The sequence below is a fragment of the Sminthopsis crassicaudata genome, chromosome 3 (assembly GCF_048593235.1).
Source record: "Sminthopsis crassicaudata isolate SCR6 chromosome 3, ASM4859323v1, whole genome shotgun sequence".
NCBI lineage: Eukaryota > Metazoa > Chordata > Mammalia > Dasyuromorphia > Dasyuridae > Sminthopsis > Sminthopsis crassicaudata.
In genome coordinates this window covers 522120116-522140765 of record NC_133619.1, presented here as the reverse complement: position 1 = coordinate 522140765, position 20650 = coordinate 522120116, and the positions used below count along the sequence as shown (strand labels likewise).

Genomic DNA, 20650 nt, shown 5'->3' with positions numbered 1-20650 from the left:
TGGCATAGAGAAAAGTTTAAAAAAAAAAAAAAAAAGACAAAAGCAAAGTAAGAAAGAATCTAAGTTAAGAGCACCAAAGCAAAACCTTCCAAAAGTGACTTTGGCAACAGAGTGACCAGGACACACATCAAGTGGCAGGAGGTGTTTCAAATGTGCTACTGAATCATACCATGTAAAAATATCAGTTACAATTTCAGTGTAAACTGAATGTTGCTGATGTGAATCAAAAGTTTACAAAGGACTGGCTTTCCATATTCTAGGCACACAGTTCTTAATGATAGTGCTTTCACTGAAACATTCCATTTATTTATCCCATTCCCATTATGGACATTTCATTTCTTATTTTCCCGTAGTTAAAGCAGAAGTTTCTGACTATGATAAATAACTAAGAGCTTAAGATACATGTATAATAGCAAATATAATAGTATATTCGACATAACATTACCTCAACCAATGTAGTTAAGAAATAACATCATGAATGTATTATTATCAAACCCTCACTTGAAAACTAACTAATCTTCACAAGTTAATATTCAAAGAAAGAAGCTGGCTCAATAAAGAGGTGAAAAATTCAAGGCAATTCTATTTGGATGAATTATAGATTATGAACAAGAATAAAGAGCTATCATAGAATCTCTTTATCTGATCCCACCTTTCTTCCCCATTTTATTTATTATCTGACCTACCCACTTCTCTCCTACCATTGTACAATAAAATAAAAATATAACAAATGCATACGATGCGACAAACAAATTCTCACATTGGCACTGACCATTTACAACATTTTTCTTACAAAACACTGACCCTCCTTTGTAATCAAAGGGTAGGCATCTAATGTCTATTGATTAATAATGTATTTCACCTAATTTCATCAATAAGTTCCATTAAGTAGATTATGATTATATTGTACACTTATGACACTGCTAGAGACTTACAATTTTAAATACTGATAATTCTGTGATGCAGGAAAAGAAAGAAAGGTTCCTTTACTCCAGGGGCACAATTCCCATCCTCCTCTCCACTACCCCTTCACCCTTCTACTTCCCCACACACATTCCCATTCCCTATGTACATTCAGACCTTGGTATGTGTCCAACTTTGGAGACTAGGAATCTTTTAAAAATAACTAAAAATGATAGCTAGCATTTATATAATGCAAGGTTTTATATAATACTGAGGAGGTAAGTGCTGTTATTACACTCATTTCACAGATGAGGAAACTGAAGCAAATAGGTTTAATAACTTGCCTAATATCATAAAGCTAATAAGTGTCTAAAGCCAAGGCTTCTTAATTTCAGGCCTGGAGACCAATCCACTGTGACACCTAATTGAGCCAATGCACCCTGTTCCAAAGTAAAGAGATGTTTCCAGGCTACATACCCAACAGCTGTTTCTGAAGAACTTCCAGCACCAGTCTGATCTTTGTAAATACCTCAGGTGGAGATGAATGTTCCAACTCAGTTGCTACAGATTCAAATCGAAAGACAACTGTATCAGGATGGGTATCAATCAGGGCATGGAGGGATGGATAAAATACCAGGGGCTTAATGATGTACTTCAGCAGCAACTGGCCTAAAAAAACAAAAATAAAGATGTTTTTAAAGTTACTAAAATTGTTAATTCGCTAAAAGAGATTTATAAAAATCAGCATTTCAACAAAGGAGAGTTAAATTACATAAAGACAAATCCATCTGCTATTATCCCTTAGTATTACAGGACATTACTGATTAGAGTTTCCTGGGCTATCTACTGATTTTTACTTAATAGTAGTAACTAGCATTTATATAATACTTTAAAGTATGAAAAGCATTTTTCCTCAACTATTCTTTGAGGAAGATGACATATAGTTGAAGAAACTGAAATATACAGAGTTAAAGTGACCTTCCTAAAGTCTTTTTTACAAAGACTATACAAATAAAGCATTAAGTTCTAGCAGATACAAGATCAACCTGGAAATGCTCTGAGTATAGAGCTCATGAAGAACTACATCAGCATCTAAGCCCTAAACAGGCTTAGAGAAGCTCACCACCAGACAGATATCTGGTGATGAATCGTTTTGGTCCCTACAGTTTCCTAAATAGTCCACAAAAGCATAGAGGACTGGCAGTCAGTACCTATACTGTTAAAATCACAGGCTTTTGAGGTATTAAAGTACAACAAATTTTCTGATAAACAAATAAATCAATCTTCAGGAATAAATGACAAAAGAGCTAGGCCTAAAGGAAGATATGAACAATTCAGGACAATTCTACTTGGGTGAACCCCAGGACTTAGGCCCATGCTCCACAAAGCAGACTCATCATAGAGAATTTCTTTTAGTTTTCATCATCTTCTTTCTTCTGTTAAGATTTTTTGAGATTTCATTCACAAGAAACAAGATCTCCAACTTACTGAAGGATTTAAGTTTGGTGTGTAGCTCGCCAACAAGAGCAAATGCCAACAATATAGAACTGATAGGAGGGGAGGGAGCTTCATCTTCTTTCTGGGAAGGTTCAGTACACAAGTGAAGTTCCGTCTGTAGGACAGATTCCAAGCTGCTAACTTCAAAGAAAAAAGCAAAACATCATGAGCCATCACACAGATGCAACTACCAAATATTTACCATTTGCAAGCATTTCCCAGAGGGGAAGACTAAGGCATATCAATGTGGTCCTCTTTCCATATAAAAATGAGATTAAGTTGCAACATGAACTTGTACCACAACCAGGCAGAAAAGAGAATGATATAATGGAAAGAGCACTAGAAAGAGGTCAAGATCCTATGTCTGCCATGACCAGTTATATGATCAAGGCAAGGTATTTAGCTTCCTTCACAGGAGCCTCAATTTCCTTCTCTTTAAAAACTGATCATAATTACAACCAGTTCTAATCATATGAGAAAATGTTCTAAATCATTATTGATCAGAGAAATGCAAATGAAGACAACTCTGAGATACCACTACACACCTCTCAGATTGGCTAAAATGACAGGAAAAGATAATGACAAATGTTGGACGGAATGTGGGAAGCCTGGGACACTGATGCATTTTTGGTGGAATTGTAAACGGATCCAACCATTCTGGAAAGCAATTTGGAACTATGCTCAAAAAGTTATCAAACTTGTGCATACCCTTTGATCCAGCAGTATCTCTACTGGGCTTATATCCCAAAGAGATCTTAAAGGAGGGAAAGGAACCCACTGTGCAAAAATGTTTGTGGCAGCCCTTTTTGTAGTGGCAAGAAACTGGAAACTGAGTGGATGCCCATCAGTTGGAGAATGGCTGAATAAGTTATGGTATATGAATGTAATGGAATATTATTTTTCTGTAAGAAATGACCAAAAGGATGATTTCAGAAAGGCCTGGAGAGTGAGACTGACATGAACGGATGTTGAGTGAAGTGAGCAGAACTAAGAGAACATTGTACACAGCAACAACAAAATTATACAATGATCAATTCTGACAGATGTGGCTTTTTTTAACAATGAGGTAATTCAGGCCAATGCCAATAGATTTGTGATGAAGAGAACCATCTGCATCTAAAGAGAGGACTATGGGGACTGAATATAGAATATAATATAGTGTTTTCACCTTTTTTTTGTTGTTTGCTTGCTTTTTATTTTCTCATTTTTTTCTCCTTTTTTGATGTGATTTTTCTTACACAGCCTGATAGTTGTAGAGATATATGTGGAGGAATTGCACATGTTTGACATTTATTGGATTGCTTCTCTGGGGGAAGGGATTAAGGAGAAAGTGGGAGAAAAAATTTGGAGCACAGGATTTTACAATAGTGAATGTATTTTGCATGTATTTTGAAAATAAAAAGCTATCATTCTGGAGAATGATTTGGAACTATGCTCAAAAAGTTATCAAACTGTGCATACCCTTTGATCCAGCAGTATTACTACTGGGCTTATATCCCAAAGAGATCTTAAAGAAGGGAAAGGGACCTGTATGTGCAAGAATGTTTGTGGTAGCCCTTTTAATAGTGGCCAGAAACTGGAAACTGAGTGGATGTCCATAAATTGAAGAATGGCTGAATAAATTGTGGTATATGAATATTATGAAATATTATTGTTCGGTAAGAAATGACCAGCAGGATGATTTCAGAAAGGCCTGGAGAGACTTACATGAACTGATGCTGAGTGAAATGAGCAGGACCAGGAGATCATTATATACTTCAACAACAATATTATATGATGATCAGTTCTGATGGATGTGGCCCGCTTCAACAATAAGATGAACCAAATCAGTTCCAATAGAGCAGTAATGAACTGAACCAGCTATACACCCAGCGAAAGAACTCTGGGAGATAACTATGAACCACTACATAGAATAACCCTAATCCTCTATTTTTGTCCACCTGCATTTTTGATTTCCTTCACAGGCTAATTGTACACTATTTCAAGTCTGATTCTTTTTGTACAGCAAATTAACTGTATGGATGTGTATACATATATTTAACATATACTTTAACATATTTAACATGTATTGGTCAACCTGTCATCTGGGAGAAGCGGTGTAGGGAAGGAGGGGAAAAGTTGGAACAAAAGGTTTTGCAATTGTCTATGCTAAAAAATTACCCATGCATGTATCTGGTAAATAAAAAGCTTTAATAATAAAAAAAAAATCACTATTGATTAGAGAAATGCAAATTAAAATAACTCTGACCTACCACTTCATACCTCTAAGATTGGCTAACATGAGGAGGAAAATTAATGATAAATGTTGGAGGGAATGCAGGAAAACTGGGCACTGATGCATTGTTGGTAGAGTTGTGAAATGATCTAACCATTCTGGAAAATAATTTGGAACTATCCCCAAAGGGCTATCAAACTATCCATACCCTCTGACCCAGCAGTGCCATTATTGGATCTGAAACCCAAGGAAATAATAAAGGAGGGAAAATGACCCACATGTGGAAAAAAAAAAAAAAAAAAAAGAACTGATCATATTGGATTAAATGATCTCTAAGAACCTTTCTAGCACCAACAAAATTCTCCAGGATCCTAATTTATATATTCAGAGAACTGCTATTCATGCTCTCTAAGAAAGTACAGATCTGCCCAGAATAAGGTAAGAGTCATGAAACAATATAAGAAATACAGGCATGATCATATTGTTCTTGTGATATCAGAATGCCTCATATTTTTTTCATCATTTCAAACAAAGTGACTTTTTTTTTACATTAAAAGCTGAAAGATGAAGTTAGGAATACAACAGATGCTTATAAATGTTGTTGAATGAATACATAAAGAAAATGAAACTTTAAGCTTCAATTTTTCTTTGATATTTCCTTTATGTTGTCCTAATACCCTGTAAAACAAGACTGTATTGTTACAGTGTGTAACTGACACAGAATTCAACCTGATTTCTATCACATCTTCTGGTGAGGCAGATCTACTCAGCAGACAAGACCTAGAAACCTAAAGGTACCTTTCCTTCAAAATATCTAATCTAAAATAAATGGGAAGAATTTTAGAGTGAGTAATGATATGAAAAAATAATTACATTTCTTCTAAAGAATGAAGACTTAATTTAATATCAATAATTTGGATGCAGGAAAATGTTGCAGTAGAATGAATGTCTTTTCATAATACCTCATTTATGTAAAGGAGTTTTTACATAAAGGCTCAAGTACTATTTTTAAAAACTGTGAATTGAAAACACTTCACAATCTGATGTTACACCCTATTTAATTTTAACAAATAATAAAGAATAGGTACTGTTCCTCACTACCTGATTCTGGATAAACCATTTAAAATCTCTGGGATTCTGTTTTCTCAGCTGTAAAAGGTGTCGGACAAGACCATTAAAATCCCTTCCAACTCTAAATCCCATGGCTTGCTTTGACTCTGATGCCTAAACTATTGTCAAGTCTCTTTTTCTCTAGCATTCCTTTCCTTAAATCAAAGGGTAATAGACCTATAGCTGAAGGGACCTCAGGGGAAAAAAAAAAAAAAAAAACCTAGTCCAACTCTGTCACCTTACAGGGGAGGATACCACAAATCAAGGTCCTGCATGGATATCATCATGGATACATGATTATCATCAGAGGTGACTAACCTAGTTTCCCTAAGCCTCAGTTTCCTCAATTATAAAATGACATGTAAATCTCCTTTAGTTAGAGTAAAATAATCCTTGTTTATGTGATAGTTTCCAGAAGGAATATTATTCCATTTCCACTCTGCCCAAATCTTTCCCATTCTTCATTATCTCACTACTCTCTTCTTTTTCTGGACTTTTACTCTCTTCATTTTTTTCCCATTTGCCAACTGGATTATCTCCCAAATGATACAGTAAGCTTCTCACCATCAGCATAGACCAGCAGTCTACTTATGCCTTAGTCACTAAGCTCTTACTGACCAATTTGCTGATTGAGCAGTTAGGTGGTGTAATAGACACAATGCCAGGCCTGGAGTTAAGAAGACCTGAATTCAAACCACTTATTAGCCATGTGATCCTGACTGTGATCTGAAAGTAAAGCCATTTAACCCTGTTTTGCTCAGTTCCCTCATTTGTAAATAAGCTGGAGAAGGAAACAACAAACTCTCCCAAGATCCTTGCCAAGAAAACCTCCAAATGGGGTCATGAAGAGTCAGACGTGACTGAAAGGAATTAACAAAATTGCCTCTACATTACCACTAAACCCCTTCTTATGGATCTGCCTGGTTTACTTAGCTCCATAATAAACTTCTTTTGAGAAGAGGGAGAGAAGTTAAAAGAATATAGAGTTACAATTTCTTTCATACAATAACAACTCACTTTATAAGGTGCTTTATTGTCCAAAGCACTTCTACTTACTTTATCTTATTTGGTCCTGACAATAACCTTGTCAAGTAGGAAGAGTGAGCACTTGGCACACTCTGCAGAGGTACATACTGAGCACAGAAGGGAGGGATGACTTGCTTATGGACACACACATAGCAAATGGCAGAGCTGAGACTGTAACCCAGATTATCTCATTCTCTAGGCATCCTCCTCAATATCATGGGCTAATTGACTAAGTATTCAATAAGTACCTTGGATGAACAAGTTACCATTTCTCTTCCTTTAATATAAAAAAACACAGATCAGATTTCCAAAGCAAAAGGGAAGCAAGGCTGGCCTGGAAGAAGAACATCACCTTTGGATGTAGGAAGCTTCCATGCAGCCAGCTTCTGCCACTCCTCCCCAAGGTGGTAGAGTATGTTCTGCTTTTGGATTGTAAGCTCCACACTGAGGGATTTGAAAATCTGTAATTCAAAGCCTTTCCTGGATTTTAACGACTTCAAGCAGTTCTGTGCCTGGTGATAAAATGGACACTGGTTAAACAATTTGGTCCAAAGAAATTAAAACATTCTTTCTATGCTGACAAAACAAAGCTAATTTAAAAGAACATTGCTTCCATTTTGAAGAGAAATCCTTTAGTACCTTTTTCAAGTGTTGAGCAGCAGCAACATATTTCTTCTCTGATAAGGCACAATTATAGTCTTCGATGGCAGTGGAAAACTGTGAGAAAAAAAGACTTATATAAGTGACTAGGTATTTTAGTCTTTTTAGCTTTCCAGAATTCAAAAAACCAAAAAGGCTCCCTCAACAATAAGGCTCATTAAATGAAGGAATCCCTCTACTACTCCCCCCCAAAAAATTCACAGTCCAAATGTACCTCTTGAAGCTGTTTAAGCATGCTCAGGACCACTGTGTCTCTTTCCAGCTGCTGCTTCAGTTGTGTAAATTCCGCAATGGATACATGAAGGTCCTGTTGTACCTAATCAGCATTTCAAAAATACATATCCTTTTATACTGTACCATCCATCACCAGTGTAACATAATATTTTAAAGTAGTTTAACTCATTTGTAATGCAAACACTATTAAATTAACACATACTTTTGAAAAGGTGTAAGTATGGGGAAATGCATTTCAATAACATCACTTGAATTATACCAGGATTACAAAACATTCTACATCTAATTAAAAATTCATTTCAACAAGTAAATCTAATGTTAATGCTTTGAGTTGGCATGGAGTTGAATCTGAGCTCTTGAATACTCTGCCAGCTAAGCAACAGCAATTTACTGAACCTAACAAATTGAAAATTCTTCAAGAAACCCAGTGTATACCCTGTCTTTAACTTAGAAGACTTACCTAGTTATCTTTGGAGTATCTTTGGACCAAAAATGTGGTCCAAAAATAGTTATTATTTTAGGCCACAGCAATTTATGAAGTTGTCTAAAGCATGTGGGACTGGTAAATAGCATTGATAAAGAAAATGATCACGTAAATGAATTAATTCACAGTTGTTTTCAAAGTATTGATGAAAGTTTGCTGAATCAAGTATTGTGAAGTCAATTTTCTGATTAGTTGAGTTACCAAAAATGTATTTATTTCAAATACTGTTTTGAAAATCTTTCTAAAATGTATTTAGCCCTATTTTCTGCTATGCAAAACACATAATTAATCTCTTAAAGGATTAAATATTCTTTAGTATCTCAAGGTCATAATTCTAATGATCAGTGATTTTTATATAACTAATGAGCAATGATTGAATATTAGAGCTTCAAATGGAACTCAGAGGTCATCTAATCCAAGGCCTACTTAAAGAATGAGTTCCCTCTACAACACTCCTGACAAATGATCAGCTTCCTTTTAATCCATATCATCACAAATGAGGAAATAACTTTACCTTGAAGACAGCCCTTTCCATTGAGGGCAACTCTTAACTGTCAGAAGTTCTACCACATACTAAGCCAAAACTCATTTTTCAGTAACCCCACCATAGGTCCTAGTTCTTTTCTCTGATTTCAAAATTTTTAAATTCTCCTTTATAATGGTAATCTTTTTAAATACAGGAAGATGGCTATTATGCCTCTTGATAACCTCTCTTCCACAGCCACTTCAATGGATCCCCTTGGAACATCATTTTGGGCTTCATTCCAAGCTAACTGCTATTGACTAAACATTCCAACTTATCAGTATACTTCTAAAATGTACTATCTTTTCTGACAGAGAGATGATAAAGCCAAGATGCAAAAAGCCATACATTTTTAGATAAGATGCAGGATTGTTTTGATAGACTATGAATATTTATTCCAAGAGCTTTGTGTATGTTTGGTTTTGGTTTTGCCAAAAGAAATAAAAGTGGAAGGGAAAGGGGAAGTAAAGAAAGCATTGCAAAAAGAAAGAAAGAAGCCCAGGCAAGCAGGGCAGTTTTGAAAGCTACATTATATAATTAAAAGGAAAAGCAAACTAAACTTAAAAGATCACACAGCTTCATGTACATTCTTCTTTTTCTGTTATACTATATAAATAGAAATGCCTAATTTATGTGATCTTTGCTAAGTTCAGAATAAATTTTAAATTTGTTTAATTTTTTTTTTTAAACAGAACAATATTGGTTGAAGCAGTACCACACTGTACAGAGGAACTATTACCACCATTAACGTCTATCTTGCTTCACCTCTCCAATCTGATACTTATACAGCTGACTTTTTTAGGACAATTACAATGCAGAGTGGTACAGTGGATAGAATGCTGGGCTTAGAATCAGGTCCCAAGCTCCTTCTATTTGTGAGAGCCTAGACAAGGCCCTTAACCTGTGTCTGCCTCATCTTCCTCAAATGAGGTTAATAACAGCACTTCCCTCCCTGAGTTGTTGTTAAGATTAAAGGAGATAATAATTGTGATCTGAATGGAAGCCAAAGAAAATGATTCAAGATAAAGGGAAAAGAAAATAGAATTTGAAAAGCAAGACTAGAAGGAAACTTGGAGAAGGCTAAAATAAATTGGCATAAGACAAAGGAAAGGAAGTTGGTATGCCTGTACAGATGTCAGCAAGTTAGAATGGAAGAGATCTTCACAAGGAATTTGCCACAGATCTTCCAGGAGAGCTACTACCTAGGACAACAAAGGCCGCAGACTTTACTTATAGAGAACAGGAAGAATTTTTGAACTTCTATCATCTACCCTTTGGGTTTTCAAGGAGAATTTTTTTTTTTTTAATGAAATGAGGACATCAATATCAAAATGAAAAAAAGGTATCTTAAGAGATCAGGCAGGATTCTGACCTGTGTCAGGAGAATGGAAGGTGGGAAAATGTCACAAAGAGAAGAAAGAGAAAAGGGAGCATAGAACTCTTTGCAGTTAAGTAATAGCTATAAGGCTGTTTCTGAAGAGGAGGGCCCTGGACTTGCTAAGAAAGCAGTTCTTTCTTTGTCTTTTGTGGAATAAGGATCCACAAGTAAGGTCAGGTGAGAGATAATCCAGAAAAGGTCAGAGGAAAAACAAATGAGTTGTGGTGACTTGGAGACTTCCAGCTGAGAGCTATGAAGGCAACTATATGTCAAGCCGTTACAAGAAAAGGGCCTCCTGTCTTCCCAAGACATGTATTTAAGATGTGACAAAGAACTTCCTAAGATTTGTCAGACTAGACAACTACTACTCACTTCTTGTAATTCACTAGGATAAAAATTATACTATATCATAAGGAATTAATGAAGCATTGCTAAAGATTATGAAGTCTGGAACAAGAAAACTGAATTCCTTAAGAGCACAGGTGACTGACAACTGAAGGCAAAAGCTATGGATGAGAAACACTCATGTAAGATTAGTGTCACGAGTGCAAAAGTGTCAGAGAAAGGCTGTCAAAGAATGTCAAAGGTCAAAAAGTGCAGGGAATCAATACCAGGGACAGGACCGGAACAAAGAAAAAAATCCAGAGGGAGGAGACTAGAGAAAGGGGAGGATCAAGGCAGGGACAGTGTACCTGCTGGGAGTGGCCCAGATACCTGCTGGGAGTGTCCTAAGCACCCCAAGATCATGGATCATAGAGGAAGTAATGTCACCCAACTCTTAGCTTCTGTCTTCTCTTCCAAGGGGAGTGTGTGGGTTAGAAATTAAAAACAAACCTTTATGTGCTGCTCTCCCAGCTCTCTGCCAGGCCTGGGTTCCTCTCCTTTCTTTTATCTATGAATCCTGAGCTTCCCTTTGAGAATCAGCTCAACCACCATTTCCCTCACAAAGCATCCCATGAGCTCAGGCCTGTGCTTATCTCTCCCTCCTCAGGTCATCTTGCACTGAGTTATGGTTTTGTCTCTCACTTTAAGTTATAAGTTCCTTGAAGGCAAAGTCTATTTTTCCTTCTGTTTCTGTATCCCCAAAGCCAGGCTCAGAGACACTAGTCTTGTAATAAATGTTTGCCAACTATGTAGTCATAAAGTACCTAGCTATTATTGATGAGTTCAAGTGTCCAGTCCCAGAAAAAACACCTCTTAAGGAACTAAAAACTGGCAGATGTGATTGGTTAGCCACTGCTAAAAGTCTCTGTAAGATGATGATATAAAACAGGATCAAATAATGGGAGAAAGACTAATGTCCCAATTTTCAAAAAGAATATAGAAATTGTAAACTATTAGCAAATAAACTTGATTTGGATTCTGCTAAAATTCCAGGTTAAAAAAATTAATAAATAATATTAAGGTAAGGTATCATTAGTGAATAACAACAAAAAAATAACCAAGTATCTATCATAAGGAGCTAGCACAGCTCCATCATGAACAGGTCATCCATCCTAAGCTCATTTCCTTTTTGAAAATGGTTACTTAGATGGCTAATTAGAGTAACAGAAAATACTGTTTACCTAAATTTCACCTAAGCATTTGACAAAGTGTCTCATGCTATTCTTGTTGATCAAAATGGATGTTGTTAGCCTGACAGCAGTTTAATTCAAGTGGATTCAGAACTGGCAATGCCCTTCAGGTCTTCGGTTTATTGCCCTAGATTGCCTAAGGACCTAACTGAACTGACCTTCAAAGGACCTAAATCTGTACCATTAATAATTCAAAATTGACCTGGAAGGGGGATTCTAGACAAGAATCCCAGAGATCTATGCTTGGCCTTGTCCAGTGCTACTTTATACTCAATTCTTTGGATAAAGATAAAAGTGAATATATTTACTAAATTTGCAATTATATTAAATTGGGAAGCACAGCAAACATGTTGGATGGGAGAATCATAATCCCACAAAACCTGGAGACAATAGGACACTGAGCAAAGTCTAATGAAATGAAATGTAAAGGGAATAAATGTAAACTCTTACCTTTACATTCCCAAAAAAACAAACAAACTCCACAAGTACAAAATCCCTACAGGTACACAGCAGTTTGTCTGAAAAAAACTTGGGAGTTTTCATGGATTGTAAATACAATGTATATCAAGATTATATTAATGAACCCAAAAAAAAAACTGGTAAGATTTTAGGGTACATTAAAAGAGGAATAGTGTTGAGACCACAGAGCTAACAGTCCTGTCGTATCCTGCTCTAGTCAGAAGACTTCTGGAAAATATTGTTTAACTGATAGGCTACAGAAGACAACCAGTGGTGAAGGACCTAAAAATCAAACTACAAGCATTAGTTGGAAGAAAATGGGGTTGGAGAAGACAATCTTTTGCAGGAAACATAACAGATGCCTTCAATTACTGGACAAGATTAGGCTTGTTTCACTTACCCTAGTGAGCAGAATTAGGAATAAAGGATGAAGATGTTAAGGGAAAATTTGCTAACCTCAGAACTCTCCAAATATAAAATGACTGCCTTGGAAAGTATAGAGCCTACTTCTCGCAAGGGACCCTCAAGCAAATGTTGATATACTGCTATTGAATATACTGCTTCCAACACAGAAAGCTGTACTCCGTTGAATCTGCATTGACCACAGAACACATATCAATACCGAGAAATGCTTTCTTTAGTTTCTCTCTCTTTGCCTATTTGCCTATTTCTTCTTGAAGCCAAAGATAATTCATGTAAAAATGTTTTGAAAATAAAAGCACCACAAAATACAAAATATTATTTGTTCCACTTTCAAACTTGTTTTGAGAATGCATCAACAGAAACACTTTTATTCTTAAATTAAAGAAGCTTAAGCATCTATTATGTGCCAGACACTGTGCTAAATGCTTTACAATTATTATTTAATTTGACCCTCACAACAACCCTGGGAGAGAGCTGCTATTATTATCCCCATTCTACAGTTGAGAAAACCAAGGCAGACCAAGATGCCTTGCCTAGGATCACACAGCTCAAAAGTGCCTGAGGCTGATCTAAATTTATCTTCCTGACTAATGTCCAATACTTTTTCCATTGTTATTGTACCACCCACGTGCTCTGTAAGAAACAGCAACACGTACAAGGCAGGTCAGATCACCTTGCCAGTTATCTCCCTTTTAAGCCTGAGCCTTGGGATCAGCAATGCTTCCAGGCCAGGGCCACCAGCTATCACCATGGCAAGCAACCAAGAGATGCTGCTTGCACGTGCTGTGGTCACAGCTGGCGAAGACCCAGAAAAGAAAGTCCTTGGCACCATAGAACAGTCTAGCAGCAGAAACTGATATGATTTTATCAGTGGAAATGATAACTAAAGAAGAGGTATTACCATTTATTTTGCCCATAGGACCCAAGAACCATAGGACTTTTCCATCAGATTCACAGCTAAAACCTTCCATTAGAATGTGAGTCCCTCTCTAAAAGTAATGACTGTCTGACTTTTCTTTTTATGTCTCCAAAATTTAGCACACAGTAAACACTTAATAAATGCTTTCACTCATTCATTCATTTTTCACTTTGGACAAGGATTTTACCGAACAATTAGAGAAGTTTAGTGTAGGAAGGAATTATCTGGGGAAATCCATTATGTCACAGATATAGAAGCTGAAGCACCAAGGGGCCACCGCCTGCTTGGGGAAACTTCAAGTTAGAACAACCCACCTTCCCCAATGAGCCAGGTGTCAGGTTGGCAGACTGAACTGTCCTTACCTCACTCTCCACCCTGGACTTCAGCAGATCAATGTCATCACACAGCTCATCAACCTGGGTTACCAAGTCCTGGGCACTTTGCATGCTGGGCAAAAATTCATTATACTTCTTATTGATCATGCTGCACACCTCACCCTGCAATGCAAAATGAAAAGATCACTGAAGATTATTGTGGAGTTAGGATTTCTATAAGAATTATCTTCCACCAAGGTCTCTCTTATCCTGGAAACTTCCAGACAATTACCCATTTCTTTTTCAGGTCAAGGTCTTTTAACTCTCCCAAACTTAAAGTTCACAGGACAAATTTAACAGGATAGAGGGGATCACTTGATACCTAACGCTGGCCAAAAGTTATCTAAACATTTAGAGAAGCAAAATACAGAACCAAATTCAAAAGGCCTCATTTTGAATTAAACAAGCTCAGATTAAAACCAATTTTCAGTTATGCATTTGTTCATGTAAAAGGGAATACACAATTAATTTTCTTTTGTTTGCCCTGCAAAAATATTTGCCTCACAACATCATGAAAAAACCAGAATAAGTATTATTACTCTCATTTTACAGATTAAGAAACTGAGATTCAGGAAGGTAAAGGGTATACCCCCTCATTTGAAAGGAAAAGACAAGATAAAAGGGGTAGTAGAGTAATTGTTCCCAAAGAGTTCAATGCCCAATTGTTTTATATCCTAGTATATTACCATTAGGCTGTTATAAAAGATCTTTAAAAAACTGGGGGGAGGGTAGAGAAGAGAAGAGGAAGGAGGGAGAGGGGGGAGAAAAGGGAGAGAAGAGAGAATACCAGATTGGATAAGGGCAAAAGTCTCATCTTAAAAATAAAAAAGTAATGAGAGTAGAATCTGCACAAGACATCCTAGTGAATTTTAGTTCAAGCAAAAAATCTGGAATGCATCACTAAAGAAATAGTTTCTGACATGTAGAAAATGACATGATGCATCACGATGCATTTATCAAGAACACGTCATACCTGACTAACTTCATTTCCTTTTCTGACAAAGTTAGTTGGACTGACAAATGAAAGGAATGCAGTAGAACAAGTATATTGAGATTTTAGCTTAGCATTTAACAACATTTCTCTCTATACTTTTGTATGAGATAGGAAAGTATGGGCTAGGAGATAGGAAATAGGTGGATTTAAAGCTGTTTGAAAAACCAGACCCAGAGTCACGATTGATGGATCAAAGCCAACTTGAACATGAAATGTCATAGGGCTCTGTCCCTAAGTTAATAACATCCAATATTTTTTATCAACAACTTGGACAAAAGTATGGATGTTACACTTATCAACTACCCAAATAATGATAAGTTGGGAGGATAACTAATATGATGATGATCAATTTGAGATCCAAAAAGATTTCAAAAAGCTAAAACTGGGCTAATTAAGTGACATGCAAAGAGGAAATATGTAAAAGTATTATACTAGTTCCAAAATCAACTGCATTAGTATAAGCAATATGGCTAAAGAGTTTTTTTTAAGGTTTTAAAGTTTTCTCTTTGAAAAGATGGCACCTTACAATGCACACAAGAAAAATGTTCTGAAATGCAAACTGTATTTACAAAACATAATCAAACATAGTTATAAGGCTTTTTTCCTTTTTTAAAAAATTTTAATTTATGGAATAAAACAAGTATTTCCATAACATAATCCAGTAAAAAATATGATTGTACATGAAACTGCAAATCTACTATGCACAACTTGCTATTCCTTTCAAATATGCAACAAAATTATTATATAAATTTCTTTATTTTCCTTCTCTCCCTACTTAACCCAATCTAGTGATGACTACCATCAAAAAAAAATTTACATATGTAAAATTACTCTATACATACTTCTATTTATCAATTATTTCTCTGGATGCAGATAGCATTTTTCTTCATATGTCCTCAATAGTTAATTTGAGTATTTATAATAGACAAAATGACATATTCACTCAAAATCATTCTAAATATTGCTGTTTACTGTATGCAACATTTTCTTGGTTGTACTCATATCACTCTTAATTATTTCAAACTAGTCTTTCCATGTTTCTCTAAAATCAATACACTCATCATTATTGAATAGGTGTCTTTTTTTTCATTGTATGCATGCTCTCACATAACTTAAAATATTATTTGGAAAAACAAATGGGGGGGAATAAAGGACAATTTATACAGTGTGTTAAATGAAAGATCCTGAGGCAGTTATCGGTCAGTTGTAATGCTCATTCAAAAATGCCACACTTCTATATACCTAATCAATGAAAAAACCTTTTAAAATGGTTACATAAGTGATGGTAAAGAAGTTACAGTAAGTTAACTTCATACCAGAAAAAAACAAATATTTCTATATCATGGTATTAATGTTTTTCAGCAGTAGTTTGAGTTCTATTATTCTATATAAGCTTTACAAAAGCATTATGTTGTTTAGAGGCACATTTTATTCTACACAAGAATAAACTTTCCAAAATCAAGCTGCCAAAAATGAAAAGGGCAGTCATAGGAAACAATAAGTCCCTATCAATAGAGGTCATCAAAAGAAAAATTTGTAAATCAATTTACCCAATGTCAGGTACAGAAGGAGGAGTTATGGAAATACTTAGTCATTTCCTCCTTTACAAATGGAACCTGGATGATTACTCCTGGGTGACCTTTTCAAGAGGAATTTCTATGCCACTGTAGGCTGGGCTAAATGACTTCTAGAAGAAAGAAATTGATGTCCAAAGAAGAACTAGAGAACATTACTAAATGCAAAAGGGATAATTTTTATTACATTAAATTTAAAAATTTGTACAAACAAAATCAATGCAACTAAGATTAGAAGGGAAGCAGAAAACAGGGGAAAAAATTTCATATCCAAAGTTTCTGATAAAGGCCTTATTTTTAAAGTACATAGAGAATTGACTCAAACGTATAAAACATCCCATTCTCCAATTGATAAGTGGTCAAAAATATAGACAATTTTCAAATGACAAAATTAAAGCCTTTTTTAGTCATAAAAAAATGCTCTAAATCATACTGATTAGAGAAATGCAAATTAAGACAACTCTGAGATACCACTTCACTCCTCTCAGATTGACTAAGATAAAAGGAAAAGATAATGATAAATGTTGGATGACATGTGGGAAAACTGGGACACTAATACATTGTTAGTGGAGGTATGAACTGATCCAACCATTCTGGAGAGCAATTTGGAACTATGACCAAAGGGCTATAAAAATGTGCATATCCTTTGATCCAGAAGCCTCACTACTGGGATGGTATCTCAAAGAGATCATAAAAAAGGGAAAAGGACCCCATGTGCAAAAATGTTTGTAGCAGCCCTTTTTATAGGGGCAAGGAACTGGAAACTGAGTGGTTGTCCATCAGTGGGGAATGGCTGAATAAGTTATGGTATACGAATACAATGGAATATTATTGTTCTATAAGAAGTGATCAGCAGAATGATTTCAGAAAGGCCTGGAGAGATTTACATGAACTGACACAAGTGAAGTGAGTAGAACCAAAAAAACATTACACACAGTAACAAGATTATGTGATGATCAACTATGATGGAACTAGATCTTTTCAAAAATGAGACGATTCAGGCCAATTCTAATACACTTGCATCCAGAGAGAGTATTATGAGGACTGAATGTGTATCACAACATAGTATTTTCACCTTTTCTGTTGTTGTTTGCTGGGGTTTTTTTTTCTCTCATTTTCCCTTTTGATCTCATTTTTCTTGTGCAGCATGAAAAATGTGGAAATCTGTTTAGAAGAATTGCACGTGTTTAATCTATATTAGATTACTTGTTGTCTAAAGGAGGAAAGAGGAGAGGAAGAAAAATTTGGAACACAAAGTTTTGCGAGCGTGAATACTGAAAATTATCTTTGAATGTATTCTTAAAAATAAAAAGCTACTATTATTAAATAAATAAATAAATAAATTATGAGTTCTTTTCCAAATCTAAGAGTCTTCCTGACTCTAATTTCAATTTTCTCCAATTCTAACAAATATCATTTAGTACCTAACATTAGTAAAGTGCTGTGCAAGGCAAAAAAAAAAAAAAAAACACAAAATACATACCACTTCTTTAAGTAACTTAAATTTTATCAAAACAGAAATAATACGCACATAAATATAAGAGTAAATAGTAAAGACAGGAATGAGCTGGAAAAGCTTCACAACAGATAATGCCCAGAATACTAGATTCAAAAAGAACCAAAACTGAAGATTATATGTTAAAGACAACAAAAAGGGCTTTTTTAGCTAGAATGAAGACAAGAGAAAAATCAAAGATAGGACAGAACATTTATCTCACAAATGGAATGATAACAAGAGACACCCTTGCTTTATTTGTTTTCTTGATCAAGAAGAATAATCTTCCAAGTGGGACATGCAAAAAAAAAAAAAAAATGTAAACAAGGAGTTAAACTCCAATAAGCATATATAGTAAGAAAGCAGTAGTTTGTCCTGGATTTTAAGTCAAAAGGCCACAGATAAATCATACCTTAGGATACATATGATATACCAAAAGAATTGATAGATATGATTGCTGAAACTGTCAATGATTTTTTTTTTTTTTTTACTAATATCAGGGCAAAGAAGAAGGCTACCAGGGCACTGGAGATGATTAAATGACCCCCCCATTTTTTTTTTTTGGAAAGGGGTGGAATCTTCAGGCTGGTGAGCTTAAATTTAATTCCTGACCAAAGTCTTCAGCATATTATTAAAGGGGTGACTGGGGAGCATTTACAATGGGAAGCAATGATCATAAACAGCTAGTATGGTTTCATTAAGTATAAGTCATGCCATACTAACCTCATTTCCTTTTTTGATTGAGTTACTAACTTGGCAGGTAGATAATGGGACAGGCCTAGCTATTAACATTATCTCACACTTTAACCTTCAGACAAGATGGAGAGATGCATGGTCTAACTCAGAATCGGTGAGACAACTGGAATAGTAGCGTCAATGTCGACCTGGACAGAAGTTTCCAGTATAATTTAATAGAGATCTAAATAGTTTGATGTTTTTATGAAAGATTCAGATGAAGAACAACTAGATGGCGCAGTGAGAAGAATACCCGCTCTGAAGTCAGGAGGACCCGAGTTCAAATGTGGTCTCAGACACTTAACACTTCCTGGATGTGTGACCCTGGGCAAGTCACTTAACCCCGATTGACTTTGCAAGAAGGAGGAGGGAGAGAGAGAGAGAGACAAAGAGGCAGACAGAGACAGAGATTCAAATGAGCACATAGGTAGCAGTTATGTGATATTTGCAGATGACACAAACTTAGGAGGATAAATAACACACTGAGTAAAGAGTCAGAACCAAAAAAACCTCCAACACGCTAGAATGATAGGCCAGATTTAGAAAATTTAAGTTAAGACGCCAGTGTGTTAGAATAGATACACAGCGGGCCCTGAGTGAAGGAGGCACGGGGCCAAGTCCAGCCTCGGACACATATGGCAGGGTGACCCTGGGCAAGTCATTTCGCCTGCGCGCCTCCGTGTTCTCACCGTCAGATGAGCTGGAGAAGGAAATACAAACCGCTCCAGCGTCTTTGTCAAGAAAACCCTCAATGGGGTCACCGGCAGTCAGACGAGATTGACAAGCACAACATGAGTCAAGGAGCTAAGCTAAGCGCTGGGAATGCAAAGAGGCAAAAGTCTCAGAGGATTTTAAACCTAATGGGGAAGACCCCGTGCAAACAAATATATACGAAAAAACTGTTGCGGGATATAGACAGCCAATGCTTAACAAACGCTAATTAACTTGACATTCACTAAATTCTCCTTTCCCTTACTCTGACTCTTTTTCTATCCCCTCCATTCCCCCAATTTATATCCACTTTCCTCCCTACCCCACAATTGCCGACCCTTTCCACCTAGTCGGACTACACCACCCCCAGCCTGGCCAACCCTGCCGCCTCCTTCCTGCACATCAGCCCACACCCCTCCCCACGCCCGTTCTCACCTTGATCTCCTCCACCCTCCTGGTCAAGCGACCGATCCGAGTACCTAGATCCTCCTTCTCCAGACGTCCTGAATGCGCCAGCACTTCAGTCACAAACGAAGACATAGTCCCACCCAAGACCGCCGACCCCGATTCCCCGGGAAAGCCACAGAGAGCGCCACCGCCTCCCGCGCCAGCGCAACAGCCCCGGTCCCGCCTCTAGTCCGTCACGCACAGCCTGCTGGGAAAGTGAGTCTCTCCAGTTCAAAGCGCGCTGAACCCAGGTGCAAGCTGAACTACAGCTCCCGAGAAGCAACGCGCCACCGGGCTCTTTGTGGGCTTCACGGTGTCCTGTTGTAATCAAATAGCAAAGGGACGCGTTGCGTTTATTTTTCCTTGAGTCAATTCCTTTTAAATCTCTGAGCGATTCCCGCTCTTTTCATACGAAAGAAAGAAGGAAGGGAGGGAGGACGGGAGGGAGGGAATGTGAGTTAGCTAATAGAAAACCCAAATGCAATTGTTTCCAGAGACCCTAAGCAAACCGACACATTTTAAAGACAAATACACCTCGTTTTCATTAGATATTAATTATTTTACAAAATCTGATAGGTGAAAAGTTATCCCTTGGACGGCTGACAGCATCTCCGAGTAACGGTTATCCATCCTTTTCGCATCGTTTGTCGAGGTCCATTGCAGTTTCCATTTCACTCCCCTTCATGAGTTCTGCTGCTCAGATGGGCCCGATCCTTCGTGAACCCCTTTTGGAAATGTTCTTGACAAAGAGATTGGAATGATTTGCATTTCCTTGTATTTCATTTTACAAATAAAGAAACTGAATCAGATAACTTTCTCAGGGTCACCCAGCTAATGAGTGTCTGAAACCCCACTGGAACTCCGGAATAGTCTTCCCGACGCCAGGCCCTGTTTGCAGTATGCTGTACGCACTAT

At 36.7% G+C, this 20650-nt stretch overlaps 1 protein-coding gene across 2 annotated transcripts in view; it reads right to left on the bottom strand.

Moving 5' to 3' along the window:
• ZW10 (zw10 kinetochore protein) overlaps positions 1-19903 on the bottom strand; it is a 38563-nt gene extending 18660 nt beyond the window's left edge. The window contains exons 1-8 of one of the 2 annotated variants that reach the window (XM_074304221.1): positions 19724-19830; positions 17423-17511; positions 13768-13902; positions 7626-7727; positions 7391-7468; positions 7104-7263; positions 2392-2541; positions 1381-1572 (exon numbers count right to left, since the gene is read on the bottom strand). In XM_074304221.1, coding sequence (XP_074160322.1) covers positions 1381-1572; positions 2392-2541; positions 7104-7263; positions 7391-7468; positions 7626-7727; positions 13768-13887 — 802 coding nt within the window. In that variant the 5' untranslated portion in view covers positions 13888-13902; positions 17423-17511; positions 19724-19830. Of the gene's footprint in view, positions 1-1380; positions 1573-2391; positions 2542-7103; positions 7264-7390; positions 7469-7625; positions 7728-13767; positions 13903-17422; positions 17512-19723 lie in introns of both variants that reach the window. The other variant, XM_074304220.1, reaches the window with a different exon arrangement.
• Between the last annotated feature and the right edge of the window lie 747 nt (positions 19904-20650).